We start from the raw sequence: 21,459 nt of genomic DNA on the forward strand, positions 1-21,459 counted from the left end.
TAATTAATGACTTTACTATAAAAGGGGGATTATATAAGTAAAGGAAACGTCAAGTAATGCTATTTTTGATCAATACAAACATTAGAAAGAATCTAGTTTGGTATTTTATTTTAATTTCCTCGCCACACTCCAGTCCAGCTGGTGGCGCTAATGCTCCTTTACAGGTTTTTCCAGCCGCCATTAAACACGAGAAGAAGAAAACTGAAGACGCGCTAAACCGAAAGAAAGCAGGTTAGCAAACTATTCCTTTTTCTGTTCACTTTTATAAAAGGGGGATCGATTGTCAGTGTTGTTTGAAAAGCGGGTAAGTATTTGAATATAAAATGAAACAATGTGTTTTAAGGATCTCCGCTCTGCCCTAGATGATGTTTTACTCTCTAAGACGTTAGAAGTTTAAACGTGCATTAATGCTGTTTTTTGTTTTTAATGGAGTTACACAGCGGAGATTAGATCTAATGCATTCTAACTCAATACATATCATCATTTAGTATTATTTTAATTGCAGACAATCTAAATAATGGAAAAGTGATGAACAGAACGGACTGATAATATTTATTTATGTGTAATATGGTAACCATGGTGTTCTTCTGATGCTCTTGATCACTTTATTTGCTTCCTGTAGATGTTTACAAAGACTAAACTAGAGTTTATGGGTTTAACATTGGTATTTGTTATAGCTGGTGATGTGAACACCTTTCAGCTGAGAGTTTGATGGTAATTTTGTCAAACTAACATGATTTCTGTTTTCATAATCCCTGATTCTCTCTGTTAGGAAACATGTCTAGGCAGCTGGGGGACCACCATCGGAGGTTTCTGCAGACCGTGATGACCATTGGCATCACCAGTGAAAAAGAAGCGAAGGCACTTTATCAGCACTGCTGTGAAACGCACAAGAGTGAGAATCTTTTCTACCCCTTTAATAAAGATTTGACTGAAGATGGCAGCTGGATCAGCAATCAGTGATCTCTGATGAATGCAGGGCTGTCAACTCTCACCCATCTCTGTGTTTTCACACGCTCTCATTTCATAATCCCAATTTCCCATAATAAAAAATGACAGGAATTAAAACTCAACTCCGTCTAGTTTAATAATCTCCAGTTGGCATTTAGGAGTAATTAAACCAACACAAATATTTTAATACTTAAAGCTTCCAGGTTTACCTCTCAAACCCATAGAAGCTCCACAAAAAGAAACAGAACAAATTGCATTTTATTTTTGATAAGATCAGCCACTCAAGAAAAGACCAACCGCATCCAGAGAGGATGTGCAGCTCAGTTATCCAGGATTCATAGAGAAGAAACCACAGGGATGTTCTTCTTTTATTATTACTGATCATATTCATTTATCTTTATTTTGGTCCATTGAAAATGTTAAAAACTTAATTTTCATCACACTTTCCAAACTGAAACATCCAGAGAAGTGCTGTCTCCTGTCATGGTGAGTTTATACTGAATCTACAGCCTTCTAGAAGTATGAATTGTTTAGCTGTTTTGTCAATTGTCAAAAAAAAAAAACAACTAATAAGATAATAACTTAAGATTTTAAATCCTTAGCCTATTATCAAATATTCATACACAGTGAAGTTGGCATAGGTTTCGATTGCACTGGTTCCTGTATCAGTGCCAGTAATCCAGTAATAGCTTATTAGTTGCCTATTGTTTAATTTACTTAAACTGTAGAGAATAATTAATGAGCAAGGTTGTGAAATTCTTAGTTTAATGTATATTTAATATGCAAGTATTTTAGTAGGGTCCATTCTGCTTTACTTTAATCTTCTAAAAATCAGCAGAATGTAGAAAATAATGTAAATTGTGAGAAAAATGTTCCACATCACTTTGGACCACTTATTGTTACTCAGTAACATTTACTGTGCTATAAAAATTCCACATTTTGCTGCTTTGTTTCAGTTAAATCCTCTGAAAACCTCCAACCTATAGCTGCATCCTCATGTAACCCTGACAGGGTTTGCTGTCCAAACTGTTTCTAAATCTCAGCCCAAGGTTTGATGAAAAGTTGGCAGCCCTGTGAATGTCCATCTCTGATCATTAGGCCAAATGTTTACATCACTTGAAAGAGGAGTACGAAAATATTTACTTTGTGAGTTTATTTGGACATAGATGAGGTTAACTAGAAATGTATAAATCTATTAATAAATGTACTTTGTTTTAACTGAATGTAGACATTTGAAAGCTGCAAACATTTGCTTTAAAGTTGTTTAAATTTCTCATAGAAAATCTTTTTTTTTGTGTGTTTTATTATTGCAGCACAGTGCGCTCCTGACAGACTGGAAGAGTTCATTGAAGCCATCAACTCCAGGCTGCAGCCCATGTTCATGCAGATTAGAAAAGGCATGTCTGAGGAAGATGGCCAACAGCACTACGCCTTGGTCAGTGGGTTTACGGATCTGGAGATGTAAAGCAAACATTGTTGTATGTGTATGTGGGGATTATAGCATTGGATTAAATAAAACAGAAACTCTGTGATGCCCTGCAGGTCAACACAGCGGAAACTGACATCACCAGGATGACGTCAGATTACGCGGACAACGAACTGGAACTGTTCAGAAAGATAGTGAGAAAAGTCTTTTCAGTTTTAGCTTCCAGTTTTAATTAAATGCTATAAATCTTGAATATCAATTCTATTAAGAATATTTGTAAATATCTGGTAACATATGCTTACTTATGTTTAGGAATGACTATAGTGTTTGATTTGTCCACCAAAATGTGTTGTTAATCTCTCCTAATTCAGATGGATTTAATTGTTAGCTCTGAGAACGGAAAGGCCTCTTCCACTGACATTCTGAACAGCGCCGACATGATGACATCTAAAAAATTGAAGAAAGGTGAAACACAGCAGCTTCTGCTTCGACTCGTTCAGGACAAGTGGCTCTGCGAGGTGGAATAAGAACCCTTTCTGTTTTTGCTTTCTGTTGGACATCTTTACATCTGAGCAGGTCTAAATTTGAATTATATTTTAGTCAGCTAATTGGATCAAAGCAGGCTGACTACAAATGTAGTAATGATATTCAAACTGTGTCACATTTTCTCACATTACAGCAAACTTCAATGCATTTTGTTGAAGCTTGGAAATCGAATAAATCTTATGTCCAGCCATTGACTGGGCCATTACAGCACATCTAAACATATTTTACTGTCAACCAATAAGCAGCAGCAGTGGTTTAGTCTGGATCTGCTGCCAGGATAACCTCCGCTCTAAAAAAGGCAGTTGATCTCCCACACTTGAGCTGTGGACCTTAGCAGCCCCTCCAGGGAGACATCAGACCTTCTTGCTGCTTGTCTCATTAAAGATGCCCTGTTGAATTTTATACATATCTGGGGGGAAAAAACACAGAAACCATACATTAATTTTAAAATGAAATGATATAGACCAAGTGTCCGATCTTGTTATCTGTTGCCATCTCCCATCAGTACTTACTCAGGCATCCTTCATTCTAGCAGCTTTAGCTCCCACTTCAGTTAGCCCCAATGTCCATATTATATTCTGCTCAGGTATTATCCCTTTTTCATGCAGTATTTTTTGCGCTTTTTGACTCTTGATCACAGACTTTTCTTTGTTTCCATGCATACATGGGGAAACGTTTACTTACTTGCTTCTGTTATTTCCTCGATCACATATTGTGTGCTTTGGGAGTATGGTACCTCCAGCAGAGTTACTGTCACTAGTGAATTTGTTAAACTCGGTATTGCATTAGTCATTACTTCATTTTAAACAGATTAGTTGTTCGTAACTTACCATGTATAAATAAGGACTAGAGTTTACTGGTGTAAGCCAACATGGCGCAAGTTACAGCTATGCACAACCTCAGCATGAGGAGAGACGGTGCTTTAGAGCCTCTGATTCCAGTTATCCTCAGCATGCTGAGGTTTTCTGTTATAACACATAGAAAAGGAAGACATCTTTAAAAATACTTAATCTATTTTATCTCCGTGTTATAAAAGAACAACCTGAAACAAATCCCAAAGGGGATGAACAGCATGGCATGTTTCTTGGTGTTGAGGGAATACGGTGAAGTTTATACCTACAGAGATAAAGTAGGAAAGGTTGATGAATTCTTTCCTTGCTTTGAGAATGTGTTTTTTTTGTTTAAAATGTTGTTTTTTCTGAATGCAGAGCCAGGGGGAGTACAATCTGTCCACTCGATGTATCATAGAGATGGAGCCATATATCCGTGCAATGTATCAAGACCAGGTGAAAGTCTGCCACATATGTCACAACATGGCCTTTCAGGTAAATCTATTCCAACTAAACATATATTAGGTGTGAAAAAATAATGGGATTAAGCGATTACAGAAATAATCTTCAACAGGGTTTCCACAGGTCGTTAAAAATCATTAAGTCAATTATATATATATATATATATATATATATATATATATATATATATATATATATATATATATATATATATATATATATATTGTTTGGTGTCTTTTTATTTGCACCTGCGTGCTTTACCAGCTGTAGTTAGTTAGAGATGCACTGATCCATTTATTTCCTGCTACGAATACGATACTGATTGTATGTTAAAAAAAGATATTAAAATAAACACAGATATATATGTACTTCATTGATTTATTAACAAGGAGGCAGCAAATATAAAGGAAATACAGTTTTGAATTAATGGGATCTCTGATATCGGATCAGTGCATCTCTATTGTTAATGCAGCCCTCTCCCCAGTTACTCAATGGTTCCTGTTGTCTCTTAAAAGCCCATCACTTCATCCCCAGAAACAGATTAAAAAAGGACTAGCAGATTCAACTCAATTATATATATATATATATGTATATATATATATATATATATATATATATATATTAGTGCTGTCAATCGATTAAATTTTTTTAATCGCGATTAATCGCATCAATGCCTGAGTTAACTCGCGATTAATCGCGCATTTTAATCGCACATTTTTTTCCTGATTGAAAATCATTTAAATACTCTCGATGACATACAAAAAAATACATACAGGCTAGGTTTGTGCCAATGTTCTTTTTTTAAAATGAAAACAGGTCACAGATACTGATTTATGCCAAAAATAACAAATATGTAGCCAAAAAAAAGGCCCTGAAAACAGGCTGATGTAAAAGACAGTCTTTACAGTTATTAAGCATTTTACCCTACTGCTATAAAATGCAGTAGAGTTAACATTAGATGTTAATTAACCAAGATAATAATGAACAATTTTCAATCAATACATCAAAATCAATAGACCGACATCACTAGATGGAGGTAGTCTATGCTCTAGAAAGTTACTTTTCAGCCTCTTAACAAAAATGAGAACACACAAGCACCCACCCACCCACACACACACACACACACACACACACACGATACCGACCTGTGGCGTACACAGACGGCAAGAGTGCTGTAGCAGATTCCATTTCACCTCAGTAATCTGTTTTCTCAGCGTATTTCAGGTTGCTACTAGTTACCAGACACTCAACTTGTTTGTTGGTGGTGGGGCTTAAAGAAAAGGCACTAGCGCTACCCAGTGTATGAGCGTCTTTTTCCCTTGAGGAGGTCCGCTCTCGAAGCCTATGAGAAATGCATACACTGGGGGAAAATAGCCCCGCCTTCCCGCAGGCTGCAGCGGGATGTACTTGGAAAATTGTACCATAAAACCACATAGCGTTAATCTCACGTTAAAAAAATTATCGCCGTTAAAATGGCCTCGCGTTAACGCGATAATAACGCGATAATTTTGACAGCACTAATATATATATATATGTATATATATATATATATGTATATATAGCAGATTCAACTTTACTATCCAACTGCTAAACATAAAAGAAGCATAAATTGAACTTATTCAATAAAAATGATTGTCTCTATTCATTCCTTGGTTTTATTGTTTTAAAAATACATCTCCATAAATGCCTAAAGTTGTTCAGATATGAAATAAAAAGCTTGTTATATTTAATACAAAAAAAAAAATACAAGTTTTGAAACTTATGGAAAGTTAACGGTAGAATAAAGCTTCTTTCCTCTTTTACCAAAGTGCCAGATTTGTGAGAATCCCTCCTGTGGAATAAAAATCCACAACCCTTGTGTGGCCAGATACTTCAAAGGAAGAATGGAGCCTCACTGTCCAGCCTGTGATGACTTTTGGCCCCATGAAATCCCTGGTATATGTTGCATATTATTACATCATAACTAGGAATAACTGTTAACATAGTTTTACTTTTAGTCTAGGAAATGGCAGTCATCTTGTAATTTTATTTCTAGTAATACATCTATATAAATTATATATAGCCATGAAGTAATAATATCAGTATTTTCCTGTTCTGTAGTTTAACAGACATCTCGTATTCTTTGCTCTCCTCTTTTGCAGAAGTAAGAGAGCTCCATTCTTTGTCCAAAAGATGACGACCCCTCTGCATTGTTTTTTTAATTGTTTCATATTTTTCACAAGGTTTGTTATAGCCTCTATTTTTAAATATTATCTATATTTCCTCAATTTTCTATGGAAATAAACTAAATTTTATTTTATTGTTGCATTTAACTTGCATCCAAAGATCTTGCATCTACCTGTTAAAAAGAAAACCTTAATTTAGTGTTTAATAGCTTTTCCTCTCTGATGTAATTTATATTTCAGCTTGATTCATGTCTGTCCAGATTTTGTAAATGGATTCATAATATTTGCTATGACTTCATAACATTGGTTTTTAACTAAGAATAAAACGTATTTCTTTTTTATTAAATCCTGTTTTTTATTTTTTAATACATCTACATTTTAGATTGGGAAAAATATGTAATACCATGAAAGCACTAATAAAAGGATTTCTTTGGGGCTTGTAATATATATATTTCTTTCTTTTAAGAGTGTAATCCATGAAACTTTTGATAATATTTTAAGATTATGTCTAAAGAAAGACCAAAATAACTTTGATCTAACCAGTGAAATCAGCTAGTAAGAGAAACAGTCATATTGACCCTGTGATCTCAACTAGTTCTCACCTTCACCTTTGAAACGGTCTCAGACAATTTAAGGTTGTTTTATGAGTGAGTCCAGTATTTCTGAGAAATAAAACTTTTTTTATTTTTCAAAATGATTCTTTACAGGTATAGGAAACAAAAATTGACCCCATTAAAGAAGCAAAAGCCATGAGTTTTTATTTTTTTTTTACAAGCATTAATACAACTATATTTTATTGAGGATCAGAAAGTGAATACAGTGATCAAATCTATGCTTTAATATTTTCAAGAGGAAGCAATACATGAAGTTGATCATTTGCCTAGATTTTAAGATCAAGATATTTCTTATTAAAGTTTTGTCTATTACAATTTTACAAATAAACTTAATTACTTATTTAAAATCTCTCTTTAAATGTCTTAGCATATGTCCAAAAATTAAATATGGAGACTGATTTGGTCATTTCAAACTGTAACATGTTAATGATTTAAACCTTTTGATATAAACAGTGAAACCCATCATCATCATCATCCTGCTCTAGCTGCAGCCTATTTTCTCTCATATCTCTGCTGACAATAATCAGATGCATAATAAGTCCCAGTTCTGCTTCTAAAACCATGTGACAGGAGTTTCTCCTGCCGGTTTACAGTTTAAAATTTTTAGTCTCTCTAAAGCAGATGTAACCAATTAAAAATTAGTGGGGTCTGAATAAAGAAAATCATCAACCAGTGAAGGTCCGGAGACATTTATAATTATAATCTGTTACTTTAAAAAGAATTAAACACTGAAATAAAAAGCAAGTTTTTATGCATCCATTTTATACATTGAAAGTTTAAATAAAAAGACATAAAAAAAGAATTTTTCCAATATAAAATCTAAAGTGTTTTTATTTTTTTATTTTTTAGTAGACAACAACAATTGTTCAGTTCGGTATTTAGACAATTTCCTGATTCACATCTTTTATAAAACACCTGAACTGACTGTTTGTTATTTTTTTTCTTTTTATGGCTTAATTAGAGCAGTGGGCTTTATGCTGCCCTGCAAGGCTTTAAGCCTGGGTTTAAATTGAGACAAAGCCATTCTAAAGCACATATCAAGGTACTCATTTTGAGCCTGGATCCATATTTATTTTTGATTCTGTTCATGGTGGAGAATTCTGCTTCACAGCAACAGGTTGAGCCAAACATACTCTAAATGTTCAGGGTCATCTTTGATATTGATATTAACAGGAGAAGCTGCGCAAGTGAAGTTAGACACTGCTGTATGCAATAATTTATAAACATTTTAAATCAGGTTGGGTCTAGATCCGGACCGCAGTCCGCTAATATTTGACCTCTGCTCTAAAGTATATTTATGTGAGAGCAGTCATCCTTAAGGATTTTCAAGGTGACTATTAAATAAATACTTTTTCTGAACCAGGGATAGAAAAAGGCATATATTATTGGATTCAAGCAGGAATTAAAATACACCATCCAAGACACGATTGCCCAAGACGAGGCATTGTTGGAGATGTCTTGCCCTGCAAGAGACGGGTAATAATACGGACAGAAAGTCATTAGAAACATGAATATAACGATACCGAGAGTCCTGGCTGCTTTCTTCTCGGATTTCTTTGCTGTGACTGTGAAAGCTGCCACCTGAGACCGCATGGCTCTGGCCTGCGACGCCGCCTCTACAAACACTCTCATGTACAGGAGGACGATAACCGAGCAAGGGGCGATGAATGTGAACACAAGGTCGACGGTTCCTGAGACGTAGCTAATGACCACCAGACACTCCCCGTAGCAGGAGTTGTATCTGTCTGGCTGCCTGAGATGGTCCTTCAAGATGACGCCGTTGTACAGGAGAGAGCAGGCCCAGCAAAGGCTCACAGATACCTCAGTTCTGCTACGAGTGATTTTAGTGGTGTACTGCAGGGGAAAGCAGATGGCGACGTAACGATCCATCGAAATCAGCACCATGTTCCCCACAGAGGCTGAGGTGAGAGTGAAGCCAACAATGTAAGACAGAGCACACATGGCTTCCCCCAGCAGCCAGCAGGGCTCAATGAAGCGCACCACTTCCACCGGCATCACCAGCAGCCCCACCAGGAGGTCTGAGGTGGCCAAGGACAGCAGCAACATGTTGGTGGGGGTCTGCAGCTGTCTGAAATAAGAGATGGAGATGATCACCAGCAGGTTTAATGCAACAGTGACAATGGTGATGGAGGAGAGCAGCGTGTAGAGCAGGACGGCCTCAGAGCGAGGTCGCTTCACTCCGCTGCAGGACCTGTTCAGGAGCTGAGGGTAGCAGAGTTCAGCCCTGTCCAGGTTGTCCTCCATGATCTTTCAGGGTGGGGCACAGGGAGAGCTGTTAACCTCACTAACTAGACTCACTGTGACTTCTTAACAATTGCTGCTTATCTCTGCTCCTTTTTATGCCTGCTAAGCTCCTTACTCTCTGCTGCATCTGCATGCAATACACCCTCCTTTGCATTTCTCTGCTCCTCTTGTTCTTTCTCCTCCTCCTCCTCGTGTTACCCTCCACCCCAATTATCATTATGTATGATGCAAGACTTAGTGTTTCTTGTCATCTCTAAAACATCAGAGTGCTAATATCACATAGAAAATTATACACAAATGTGCACACTCCTGCTAAAAGTTTTAGCTTTTTCTCCTTATTGTCCTGTATTACCAAAATGTAAAAAGCTGCAATAAAATGATTGTAAAGGTTTGCAAACCTATCATCCAGTCCTGTATCCTAAGCATTAATTATAGAGATTATGCAAAGCTGTTTCTGATTTAGCTCTACACAAAAGGTGTCTTCTGTTCTATGACTCAAAAACATCACCTAAACTAACTACATGAGACGAATGTGAGAGGATTTGGAGTCCTATTTTAGTTTACTGCAACATGGCTCCTCATTTCTTAGCAGCGATGATTCTAGACCCAAGTTACCAGAGAGGCCAGGATAGAGTCAGTTTTATTGTGGAGGCACTGAACAAAAAAGCATGAAACCAAAAATGGGACAATAGTTAATTGTTCATATATTAGGTGAGACACAGTTTCATAGAGGAACTTGTGACTCTGGAGACCCCAGATATAGCAGATAAACAGTCGGGGTGCATATGGGTTGATTTTCTTATTTTGGGAGATCAGATGTTTCACATCTAAGCATCTAGAACCTTATCTTGAGCCATTAAAGCAAGTTTTTATTGTTTAACAGGTAATGTTCTTTATTTTTTTAATATAATGAGATTGAAATCAAGGTGTGTTATGATCTTCTAAAAAACATTTAAAGTAAACATCGGTCAAAATCTAAATCGGCATGTTAGCTTTTTAAAGATGGTTTATTAGCCAGATTATGTCAATTGATGCACCTCTAACACTATGATCCAATCTGAATATAACCAAAGCTAACTGTGCAACAGCTTGCTTTCATGTCCCAGCACATAAAATCAGAAGATATTTATTCTATATTGCTTTCTTCACTTTCATTTTAGTTCAACCTTGTTTTTGTTTTTTTAACTAATTGCCTGCCTCAGCTTTTTACCTGCTGTCAAAACCTCTACAGCTCTCACCAATGTTTGGTTTGATTTTCTTTTTTTTTCTGTCTGACAGAAGGTATATTTGCCATTTTTTTGTGATTTTCCAATTTTTGTGGGAAGAATTCAAAATCAAAAGTCCAGTTGTCCGTAGAATATATTGTTTAACTTATTCTTTCGAATGAAGACATATTTTTCAAAGAGTTTACAAAATATCAAAATGATTTGCAATACAATGAAATATAAAGCTCTGTGAAATAATTAGAGCATACAAATATTTAATATAAATGTAACCAATAGTCACAAATGTGAGCAGTAACGACACCATAAAACTTGCATTTTTATTATTTATATATAATTATTTGTAAAAATAATGAAACAAAATGGAATATCTGGTGATTAACATGTCTTCTGCACATTATAATGTACAGAATAAATGAACATTATTCATCAGCTGCCTAAAGAGTTTCCCTTATTAAACCTCTGACATAGTTAAACTAGTATATATGTTTTATGTTCTTTTTCTTTATTTTATTAGTAGCATTACACCAGTGAGTTTCACAGACCAGAGATGTAAATAAGCTACCTGGCTATAATCCCACTCATTTACATGGTAACAATTATAATGTTTCAATGAACTCAGCATTAGGTTTTTGCTCCTGACTGTGAAATGAGAGCAAATATGATGGTGAGATCAGAAGAGATGTTTGAGGCCTTCAGGTTGTCAGTCTGATAAGGGGTTTATATTCATTTGAATTTCAATACAAGCCAAATATTCTACCTGATGAATCAAGACCATTCCCAAACCATTTTCTGAGAGCAGAATGGAAGATGCTACAACATCAGTCTAAAAACTCAGTAATATCTAAACAATAGAGCTTTGAGAGGCTGTTAGTGCTTTTAATGGAGAAGTGTGAACTTTTACAATCAGTATAGAACTGCACAAGTCAAAGTGCCATTGGAGGGGTGTACAAGAAGGAAACCTTTGATCTTTAAGAAATAAAACATCAATGCAAGAGAAAAATTAGGAGTAGAGACCTTAAACAAAGACTAGAGATTCAGAAATGTTAAATTTATCTAAAACTTAATTGTTTGGTCACCAGAACAGAGGTCAGGTTTGGGATAACCTGGGTACAGTTTTATTTAGAGGAAGCCCTTAAGTGGAGAATGGAAGAGGATCATAATTTGGTGATGCTTCCTTTCAGGGTTTAGCATCAAAGCATCCATCATGAGTTGTAACAGAGGGCGCCGAGTTCAGGTTCTGGTCAGAGCCACGATCCTGATCTCAATGAGCTGCTGTAAATAGGTGGTACATGCAGGACAGCTCAAAGTAAAGCCTGAGGCAACCCTTCATCTGACTGGTTTCATCCAAGGTTATTTAAGTTGCCTGGGTGCAAATAGCCGTGCTTCTTTTTCAGAGGTAAAAAAAAAATAAAATTAGGTGGCGATCCGTGAACTTTTTAAAATAAAGGGCTGAATATTGAACAGGTTTCCATACATTGTTTGTTTTCAGTTTGCTAATAACTATTCAAGCTTTGTTCTTTCAGCACATCAGTCAAGATATGCTCTTGTAGTCCTCTGAAGATGTTTGTGAATCAGTTTTTCAGTGCGACAAGAAGGTGGATGCACTTTGAATACAAAGTCACTGAATTCCCTGTACTGGAGTTTCAGGTTTTTTTGTCTTTCAAATAACACGTTTGAGAGGATGTCTAATTGTGTATAAGAAATGTGTTGGAAAGAGAAAAGCTAAGCAGATAAATGTCCTGAGATACGTACAGCTGGGGCTTTTAAGGTCTGATCAAACAGGCTAAACTGATCCGACATTTCTTTGTGTTGTTTAGGCCAAATTTAGAAATGAGGAAATTCTTGTTTGCAGTGCACATTAGTGGGCAAAATATTTTACAGTCCAAAATGTTGTCCATTTTATAAGAATTCTATCTGATTGTCTAAAAGAAAACAGAACAAATTGCATCATGAAGTATAAAATTGAATAAAAAAAATGATTTTTTTGGAAAGCCACAAACAAAACTTTTAAAGCCTTAATATACTATGACACTATTGTTTTTTTTAAATCTTTTAATTTGATTGAAAAAAAAGCTTTAACACATCCAGTCCTTGAGCGCGCCTCTACATCAGGATCTGCAAGGTGCTGAAAAGGATTTCTGTGATTTCAGGTCAGAAACACTGCAGACAAAAATACAGTCATGAAGAGATGCTAACGTGGCATGAAGTTATAGACTTGGACAGATTTGTCTTTTTGTTTACACAATTGTAAAACAAAAAGAAATTTAATTTAGAACAGCTCTCTGGACAACTTCATTTTTTTTTATGTGCAGCCTTGAAAAATAGTAAAAATATATATATAAAAACAGTAATATAAACATATGACTGTAAATTACCGGTTCTAACATTTTCAGTTTTTTTAAAATAAAACAATATTTAAAACTCTTAACACTTCACCACTACTGTGAGTTGTGGTATTTATGGAGGAGAGGAAAGGAGAGTCACTGTTGAAGCAATGAAAGTAAAACTCCTGTTTACAGTTTGACATAAAGTCAAAACAGTTAACAGATGACAGTCTTCTGGACAGACAACCTAAAATGAACTTTTTGATTTACATATTTATGCATCAGCCTTTTAAACCTCTCTATCAATTAATTTCCTTATTTATTAATGAAGTGTTTTTGAATAGAGTTAAATGAAACATGGTGGTGGAAGCAGCATGCTGAGTGATTACAACTATGAAAGTTCAGTGGTTGTGTGCATTTTTTGCAAAGTTTTGTAAAAATAACTGGCTTTGTTCTGATAAGATAGTTTCCTTTATCTATAATAGACACATAACAGTATCTAAATGAACACTAGTTTAGTTGTTGTTTTTAATTCCACTGTTACTGTCACTGGATAACAGCTGTTTTTATTAAAACAGTTCAGAATAAAAACTGCCGCTAGAGGATTACCGCGAGATTTCAGGCTGAAATGTTCAGGTTTATATCTATCCTGAATTTTCAAACAGAACAACATCATTAAAAACACAGTTTGATTGTTGTTTTGTTCTTTTTATTTTTTGAATTTGTCAAGTTTTTATTCAAGATAATTTTCAATAGTCACAAGGAAAAAGGTTGCATCATTTGTTGTTGTAAAAGTGTATTCATCAACACCTCAGATAGCAGTTCACCTGTGGTTTGATGTGTTAGCGGGTATAATTACAAGCCGATATCCCTCTGGAACATCAGCTAAACAACAACCTAACGCTTTGTTTTCCTGTGCTAGTGTATCATCTGAGGAGCTGTCAGGTTTGTGTTCTTCTCAAGTAACAAGTTAGAGTCTTATTTGTGATGAACAGTATTTCTCAATGTCAAATGTTTAGATGGTTTATCACAATCATCAGTGTCATAAATGTTCAGCCCAGTTGATATATATATATATATATAATATATATATATATATATATATATATATATATATATATATATATATATATATATATATATATATATATATATATATATATATATATATATATATATATATATATATATATATATATATATATACACAAAAACACGTGGAGAGAAGCCGGTACATCAGTCATGTTATGGGGTGCCCAAAAGAAATCTAATAATCAGAAAATGTGAAAATAGAGTTTATTGAACTTTGTTACTCTAAAATATATTCTTGCATTGTCAATGCAAATGATTGTGATGCTGTTATTTTATAGTTTTAACCTCAGCAAACTACTGCTTGGAAGTAGAAAAGGCACTAAAACAATTTGATGTTCATTCCCTTTTACCATCCAAAGAAAAAAAACTGGAAATAAAACATAGTTGCTCTTTGGACTCTTTGGACTTTCAAACACTGGATAATGTAGAAGACAGCAGAATGAAAATAAGCCACTTTCTTCTCTAATCATGTGTTATATCAGAATCCAGGTACTGTTAACCTGATCCTCTCTTGGTCCCACATAAGAAGCTTCTAGCCCCTAATAACTGGTTGTGATCACCTGAGTCTGAAAACTCTGAGCCCTCCTTCCTGATGATTTATCCTCACTGAGCCCCATTGGAGCTTTCTAGACCAGAGATTCCCCAAATTGTTCTAGAATGGTTGAAATATAGATATTTATAAAACATATTTTACTGGGAAAATAATTAAAACAGCCTCACCAACCAATGGAGTTGATTTTACCTGTTTCTAAGTGATGTTTTTTTATATATCTAAACTCATAAATATGTATCACTATCAGTTTTAGTATTTAATTTCTGTTGGATTCAGGAACCCGTAATTGTAAGTCCATGACCCCAACATTGGGAATCATTGCTCTATAGCATCAACATTTACCAGCAACCCAGCATCTGATTCAGATTTAAGTAGAAACCTCCACATAGCCTCTTTAAAGTCTTGATTTTGGTTTTTAATGAGAAGAGGGGGACTTGTTGCTGTCATCTGGATAATTGTCCCACTTCAAAAATTAAGTATACTTGAGCTTAAGGACATGAAATAAAGGACAGATGTTCTACTTGAAGACATTCTAATGTAGGAAATAAAATAAAGGCGTGCTGCTCTTTGTTACGGCAAATCACTGAACATCACCACGATTATCTGTTTGTGTTATATTCTTCCTCTTGAACACTGTCAGGGTTTCACGCCTACTACCTCATCACAGGACACAAACATTTCCAAAAAGTCTCATGGATTTAAAAAAAAGTTTCAGTTAAATATGCGACATGTTTTTGGGTCCACAGTGGTTTTTAGCTAGGGGTTGCTTATTGTGAAATGATGGATTCTGCCAATGACTAATAATCATGAGAGTCCTCAGAAAGTATTCACATTTTCATTTTTGTTTTAATCAAGTCGATGGACTAAAAAGCATTTAGCATTACAGTGACTCATTCACACACTGATGATGGTGATCTGCATCATAGCCACAGATGACAGAAACAGGCGTCCTCCTGCGTCCTACATCCTCCCTATCTTTTTCCACATTTAGCGATCTTCCACTCTCATTTCAACTGGTATTAAAATCATTTATTTGAACTATTGAATTATTGAGGGAGTCCTGGATATTTTTTTTATGGCCAGGAACTCCTGTAGAATTTCTCTGCTCCTTCGTTTCTCTGCACAATCATTGGAGGTTGGTTTATAAACCTTTCCAAACTATTGGTTTTGTTTATCGTCTGATTTCATTCAATAGTTTTTTTCCAACCTACTTCATGTCACCAGACAGTATCTATTTGAGTTCAGTCCTTTAGGGACCGCTATAGCTTTTGCTGTTTGAGTACATTATTATTATTATAGTACTATTAGAACCCTGCTTTTCATTTTCGCATCTAGTTTGCTAATCTGTCCTGAAAAGGCTGAAAAAATATCTTAACTGCTGACTTGGCCAAACTATTCATGTTTTTGTTGGTTTTCACCATTAACTCAAGAAAATACTTAAAAAGCTGGGGTCATAATAACAATCTTGGTTTGTTTAAACTTACACATTGTATGCCTTAATTTAGTTTCTATACTAGCCTATATATGCAGGGTCAAAGGGAAAGAGGTGGGATAGATTCCTCACACAGAGACAAGCAGCCATGCAGGCTGATTCATCAGGACAAGTAATAATACACTGCTATACCTAAAAAATGATATTTGTAAAAATCCTCAGTCATCCAGGTCATGGTCAAGCTTGAAAAAGTTCAGTCTAGGCAACTGGACGTGAAGTTTTCTAGAAACTAAAAAGTATGATTTTGAAGTGATTGACATCCAACTAGAATCAGTGCAAAGCAGCGGTGCTAACAAACTGAGCAGCACTGCACATATTATCTGACATGTATTCACACATCACATGTAAAACCCTCAATAATCCAGCTCTGTCATAGATGTGAGATTGGACTGACATACCTTGGGGGACTGGAGGTTTCTAGAAGCAGAATATAGGAGGCAAGTCTTTACAGTATCAAGCTCATTGAGTTGAGTCCTTAAAGAAAACCCTTTCTACTTTTAAAACTAGCTTAAGAGGTTTCCTTTTTAATAAATCTAATAGTTAGAGTGGCTTAAATTATTAAATCCTGAAATTAAATGAATTAAATTCAGTTAAAATAAAAGTTTTATGGTTGTAAAAACCTAGCTCTAACCATTATTTTTCAATTATGCTAATAACAGAGTAAGCACTTGTTGGGTTCCAGTTTTGTGGGGTTAGTTTGTTTTCCCTTTCAGTTCCACCGTTTTTCCACCAGAGGGTGCCATCTGGTTACTCTGTCTTGGAGGGCCTGCCTACACGTTTCAACTACCCACACCTGCAAGGAATCATTATCACCTCAGAGGAGTATATGAGCAGCTGACTGTCATCACCTCTTAGCAAGAGTGTTTGCCTGTTTTGCGTACTCTAGCCCCTCTGAGTTTTTGCTGAGTTTATCTCTGAACTTTTGTGGTTAATTCATGCTCTTACCTGTTGTGTTTCTTGTGAATCTTCAGCAGGAAACCTTCAGATCCTCTCACCTTTTCTCTCTCTCCTTATGTGCAGTCGCACCTGGATTCCTGGCCGTAGGTCCCTCCAAGCTCTCTTAACCTGGCTCCTGTTTTTGCTTAACTGAAAATAAACATTCTAACTTTTACAATCTCTCTCTGTGTTTCTGCATGTGGGCAAAAAATAATAGACCCATCATGACAGTGCTGCCAAATAAACCCCTCATGCTTACATTGTAATGCTGGATATTGGACACCAGATGGCGCTATCAGTAAAGAACTCAGAATTCTTATCAGTCTTAAAACACTCTGAGCCGTACTTTTCATACACATGAATGTAAAGATATTACATTTTTTCTAGATACAACTGTTATTAATTGCCCTTAATACTTGGAATGATGTATCATGTTGCTTCTTTGTGTTGCTGTTTTTATTTTTTACTGTTAAACTTCAGTTTTATGTTATACACATTAGTTTATAGTATATTAAATCAACAAAAAACTAAGAAAAAAACCTTCTAAATTCTTCTATTTAAAAATGTAAGAATAGGAATTTAACATTAAATTGTTTAATTCTCTACATCATCAATGATAGACAATTTAAAGTCTGTTCTAATAAACATGTTTTCTGTAACCAAGGGACAATATCTATTAAATTTTTTAATGATTGAATTAATCTTAATCTCAATATTTTTGCTATTGCTTTCAAACTAAAGAGACAAATGACAGTTTTGATGTTTAAGTGATGTATTAAGGTTTAGAGAAAGCATAAACTTGATGGCGACAGACGAACCATTCAGAGACCACAAGGACAGGTTAAAAGACATGATTGCAGAAGAGATTAACTCATTCAGACTACATTGAGACGCTGCAGCGTGCCAAAGGACTACTTTAATTTCATTGCAATCTGTCAGTGACTCAGTTTCTCTTTCTTTTAAGTGTTTAGTTTCCTTTTCAGCAACTGTTTTAAGTGATACAGAATGTTAAAAAATAAAAAATACTATTCTGCAAAACACAGACTTATTTCACTGGTGTTTGTCATAGTGAATATTAATGTTATTTTTTTTATTTCATCTCATCTACAAGGCTCTTGAATAGACAGCATGTTTAAAAATACAGTGTTGCCATAGATTCACACATTAAGATCTAGATTGGACAAGGTCATCCATCACATGAATATAGTTTAATATATACATTGTTTGACTAGCTCAGGCGTCTTTATAAGCATTGCTGTTCTGCGAAAAGGAGAAGTTTAGCCTCAGTCCTTAGTTTTTTGTGTTTTTTTCTGTTGTCCTGTATTTAGCTCCATTAATTTCCCCATGTAGTTTGACATTCTTCCCTATCCTTGTAAATTAAATTCCTGATACTGCTACCAACATGTCTTATATTCGGGGTGAAGAACAAATTATTACAAACTTGAGTTCTCTCATTGTTTAGGTTTTTTTTTACTGTTTCTTTTAGTAAACCTCTCTTAAGCCCTTTCTCCTTTTATGAAACATAATCAGCAAGAAGTCCAAATTGTTATCCTTTAAAGTCAGTAGAAACTATTCAGGGTTCACAAATGTAAACAACTACAATGGGATTTTGTATCATATCTGGTACCACAAACACAGGAGTGGGCTCATGTGCCTTTTCTGCCTGATTTAACACCTTATTTTGAACAACAAACAGCAGTATAATTGATTTTCTCTTTAATTACGCTCAGCCAGATTACAACGTTCTTCTACACAGGCTAGAACACCAAGAGACCAGCAGGCTTCGACTCACACTGTGAGCGTGACACTTCTGTCTCCTTACAGAAGAGCGAGTCAGGAATCCACTTTGATGTATGCAAAGGTCAAGATAATAAATGTTGGCTCTATTGATGGGAGGGGAGGGGGTTCTGGTGTTTGTTGGGGGGATTCCAAACATGCTGGATGAACTCTTACATTAAGCCACGGCCTAACAGGAAATCAGCATGAGGATTTTTTTTTGTGTGCAACTTTCTGCCATTTCACTAGCAGTACTTGAAAAATTATTTAAACAACCCCGTAATGCCAGTCTTTGCTGCTCTTACCAGGCCTGTTCAATTAGCATTTTGGAAACTTCCTGATTTGAATTAGTTTGGGAGGACAGCAACTTTCTTTTGGCCTTTTCCTGAATTTTGTTCATGTCCAACATTTTATTATAGCACCTTTAATAATAACCAAGCTTGACCAAAGTGGTTCAAAATTTAAACAAATAAAAAAAATGAAAGATTAATATGTTGGCACCAGAGCTATATTGGCAAAACAGAAATATCAATATTAAAAATACAATAAATGGACTAAAACAACCATGAAACACTTATTAAAACTATGTAGGATTTGATTTACTTCTCAATCCTAATTCCAATTAAACTATATTAGTTTATTTAAATTAAACAGAGCAAATAAAAAGTGATAAAATGTTCCAATAATCAAGTGATCACAGTGATAGTTAAACCACATCTGGATTTTAGTTCGGCCCAAAGAGCATCAGAAGGCTGCCTGCTCTTAAAGGTGTGAAATGATGTGGCGATAATGCAAATAAGATTGGATTAATAATTAAAGATAAGAACAATTCACATACAATGTCTTCCTGTTTTTTCTATTTTGAGGGAAGATTTTAACAGATTTTTTTTTCAAAGTGTGATTTTCATTTCCTTCTTTCTTTTACCATGGGAATGACTGTGATGTAGATGCTGGCAAAGACTGGCAGCTATATGCAGAACTGGAAAAACAGACAAACACTCATCCATTAAAGCTTACGTCAGTTAATTCCAATTATAACAGAAAAGAAAAATTTTTTTTACTTATGAATGACCAACAAAGAAATGACTAAAACTATCATTTTTATTCTGTTCTTTAATTAATTGCTATTAATTTTTTTGTGAAAGACATCCACTATTTCATATTTAATTTCTGTACTTTTTTTTAAATACTTTCTATTATTATTTTGTAAATTGTGGTGTAAAATTGTATGATTTTTTTTACTTTCTGTTATTTGGTAGCATGGTAAATGTTTGACTGGTGTTCTCTAGACTTAGACTTAGATAACTTTTATTGTCATTTTTTATGCGCAGAGTGTATACAAAACTAAATTTCGTTGTACAGCTTTCATGACATTTCCATTTCTTAAAGTGAAGCAGTGATCAAATGTAAACAGTGTGGGAGAAAAAACATGGTGCAAAAAAATGCATTGATATGGAAGTTCAGAGCATTTATGGTGCAATTATGCAGTGTTTTGGTTTGGTGTTATATGCTTTCTGTAGACTTTCTCTCCTTCTTCCTGAAATTGAATAATTGTTTCATTCGTGTTTATTTATTAAACTAAACTAATATTTGTTGAAAAGTTTAAGCTCATACAGAAAAGTCCATCTGTAGGACACCATGGTCTGTGTCTGAGTGAACTCTTCATCCCCCATGGGGGGATTTTACTTTAGTTGCAGAGTAACAGGCCTGCTGCATAAACCTGTGCAGAAATCCAGCAGCATGTAGAAAATGTTCTGTTTAAAATCCAAAGATTTGCATATGTAGATATTTGTTGATCCAACAGATCAACTTCATGCACGACCTGTCAGACCTCCAGAATTCAAACTGAAACACTTTAAGCATTTTTAATACCTGAATACAGTTCAAATTATAAAATATAAAATGACTAAATAGCATTAACAGGAAAAAATGCTTTAGACATCCAATAATATGTTTGCTTTGTTAAAAATACAAGTTATTTTCTTTCTGCTTTCAACAACACAATTTATCCTTGCATCATTTATTTTTATCCTATATTTTTGCTCAAAGGGAAATTTATTGACTTAATTAAGTTAATTATTTAATAACACAAAAAGAATATTTGGGCACAAAGCTGCAAATTATTATTATATATATTTTTTAGAATAAGCTAAATGTTTTGTTACAGCAACTCAAATCTCATCTTGAAAAGTAATATTTCTTCATATACAGAAATGTAAAGTCTCTCATATTTTTTTAATTATTGTTAGCTTTTTTGATATTGAAATTTAAATAATAGAACTTATAATTTAATACACATGTTGCAAACACTTAAAGTGAACTATTTAGGAATGATATGAGAGAAAATCCCTTTTTGCCATTTAATTAAGAAATTGTAAAAAAAACCTAATCTAAGTTTTATTTGGAAAAAATGTAATGTAAGATCATATTCAGTTCAATGCCACCACCCCAGGATGTTGAGCCCCCTGATTGTAACTGTTAGAATGGAATTTAATAGGAGTTTAAAACCTAAAAGTTATATGACTTCATCTCAATAAATTTAAAAAACCCATTATTTTGTTAAATTACCTTAAAATAAAATGCTACTATAATATAAAACCTTCTGTATCCTAAATATGACACAACATAAAACAGATTAAAAATGACTTTTGATACTGAAATGTTGTGTTTTAGTCCTATCATTACACTCTGGTATTGAGGAGACTACCTGATAATTGTCGAGAGAGCAGTTACTGAAAATCTCCACAAGGTACTTGCCAAATAAAGTTATTGTTCGCAGAGTGTTTGAGTAAAATATGGTG

The 21,459-nt window shown here is 34.7% G+C and overlaps 2 protein-coding genes across 3 annotated transcripts; one reads left to right on the forward strand and one right to left on the reverse strand.

The window, feature by feature from the left end:
• The first annotated feature begins 173 nt into the window (after positions 1-173).
• On the forward strand, positions 174-6,726 carry nsmce1 (NSE1 homolog, SMC5-SMC6 complex component). Of its 2 annotated transcripts, none has more exons than XM_038291044.1 (8): positions 174-231; positions 773-895; positions 2,265-2,386; positions 2,494-2,571; positions 2,749-2,895; positions 4,132-4,248; positions 6,024-6,150; positions 6,357-6,726. In XM_038291044.1, exons 2-8 carry the CDS (start codon positions 778-780, stop codon positions 6,389-6,391), a joined length of 744 nt encoding a protein of 247 aa, XP_038146972.1. In that variant the 5' UTR covers positions 174-231; positions 773-777; the 3' UTR covers positions 6,392-6,726. The 2 variants fall into 2 exon arrangements, with proteins under 2 accessions (XP_038146972.1, XP_038146980.1); XM_038291052.1 differs by having other exon boundaries at positions 177-304.
• LOC119787264 (trace amine-associated receptor 13c-like) lies at positions 3,680-9,382 on the reverse strand. Its single transcript, XM_038291031.1, has 2 exons — positions 8,518-9,382; positions 3,680-3,888 (listed from the first exon to the last, which is right to left on the reverse strand). Exons 1-2 carry the CDS (start codon positions 9,257-9,259, stop codon positions 3,770-3,772), a joined length of 861 nt encoding a protein of 286 aa, XP_038146959.1. The 5' UTR covers positions 9,260-9,382; the 3' UTR covers positions 3,680-3,769.
• Positions 9,383-21,459: the final 12,077 nt, after the last annotated feature.

This window comes from Cyprinodon tularosa, unplaced genomic scaffold (genome assembly GCF_016077235.1).
Source record: "Cyprinodon tularosa strain WSP-4 unplaced genomic scaffold, ASM1607723v1 ctg108, whole genome shotgun sequence".
NCBI lineage: Eukaryota > Metazoa > Chordata > Actinopteri > Cyprinodontiformes > Cyprinodontidae > Cyprinodon > Cyprinodon tularosa.

Coding starts and splice junctions, on each gene's coding strand:
- LOC119787264 (XM_038291031.1), bottom strand. CDS start 9,259: ATGGAGGACAACCTGGACAGGGCTGAACTCTGCTACCCTCAGCTCCTG. Junction 3,889..8,517: donor GAAAGCAGCCAGGACTCTCG/GTATCGTTATAT, acceptor GTGTTATAACAG/AAAACCTCAGCATGCTGAGG.
- nsmce1 (XM_038291044.1), top strand. CDS start 778: ATGTCTAGGCAGCTGGGGGACCACCATCGGAGGTTTCTGCAGACCGTG. Junction 2,387..2,493: donor GCCAACAGCACTACGCCTTG/GTCAGTGGGTTT, acceptor GATGCCCTGCAG/GTCAACACAGCGGAAACTGA. Junction 2,572..2,748: donor TGGAACTGTTCAGAAAGATA/GTGAGAAAAGTC, acceptor CTCCTAATTCAG/ATGGATTTAATTGTTAGCTC.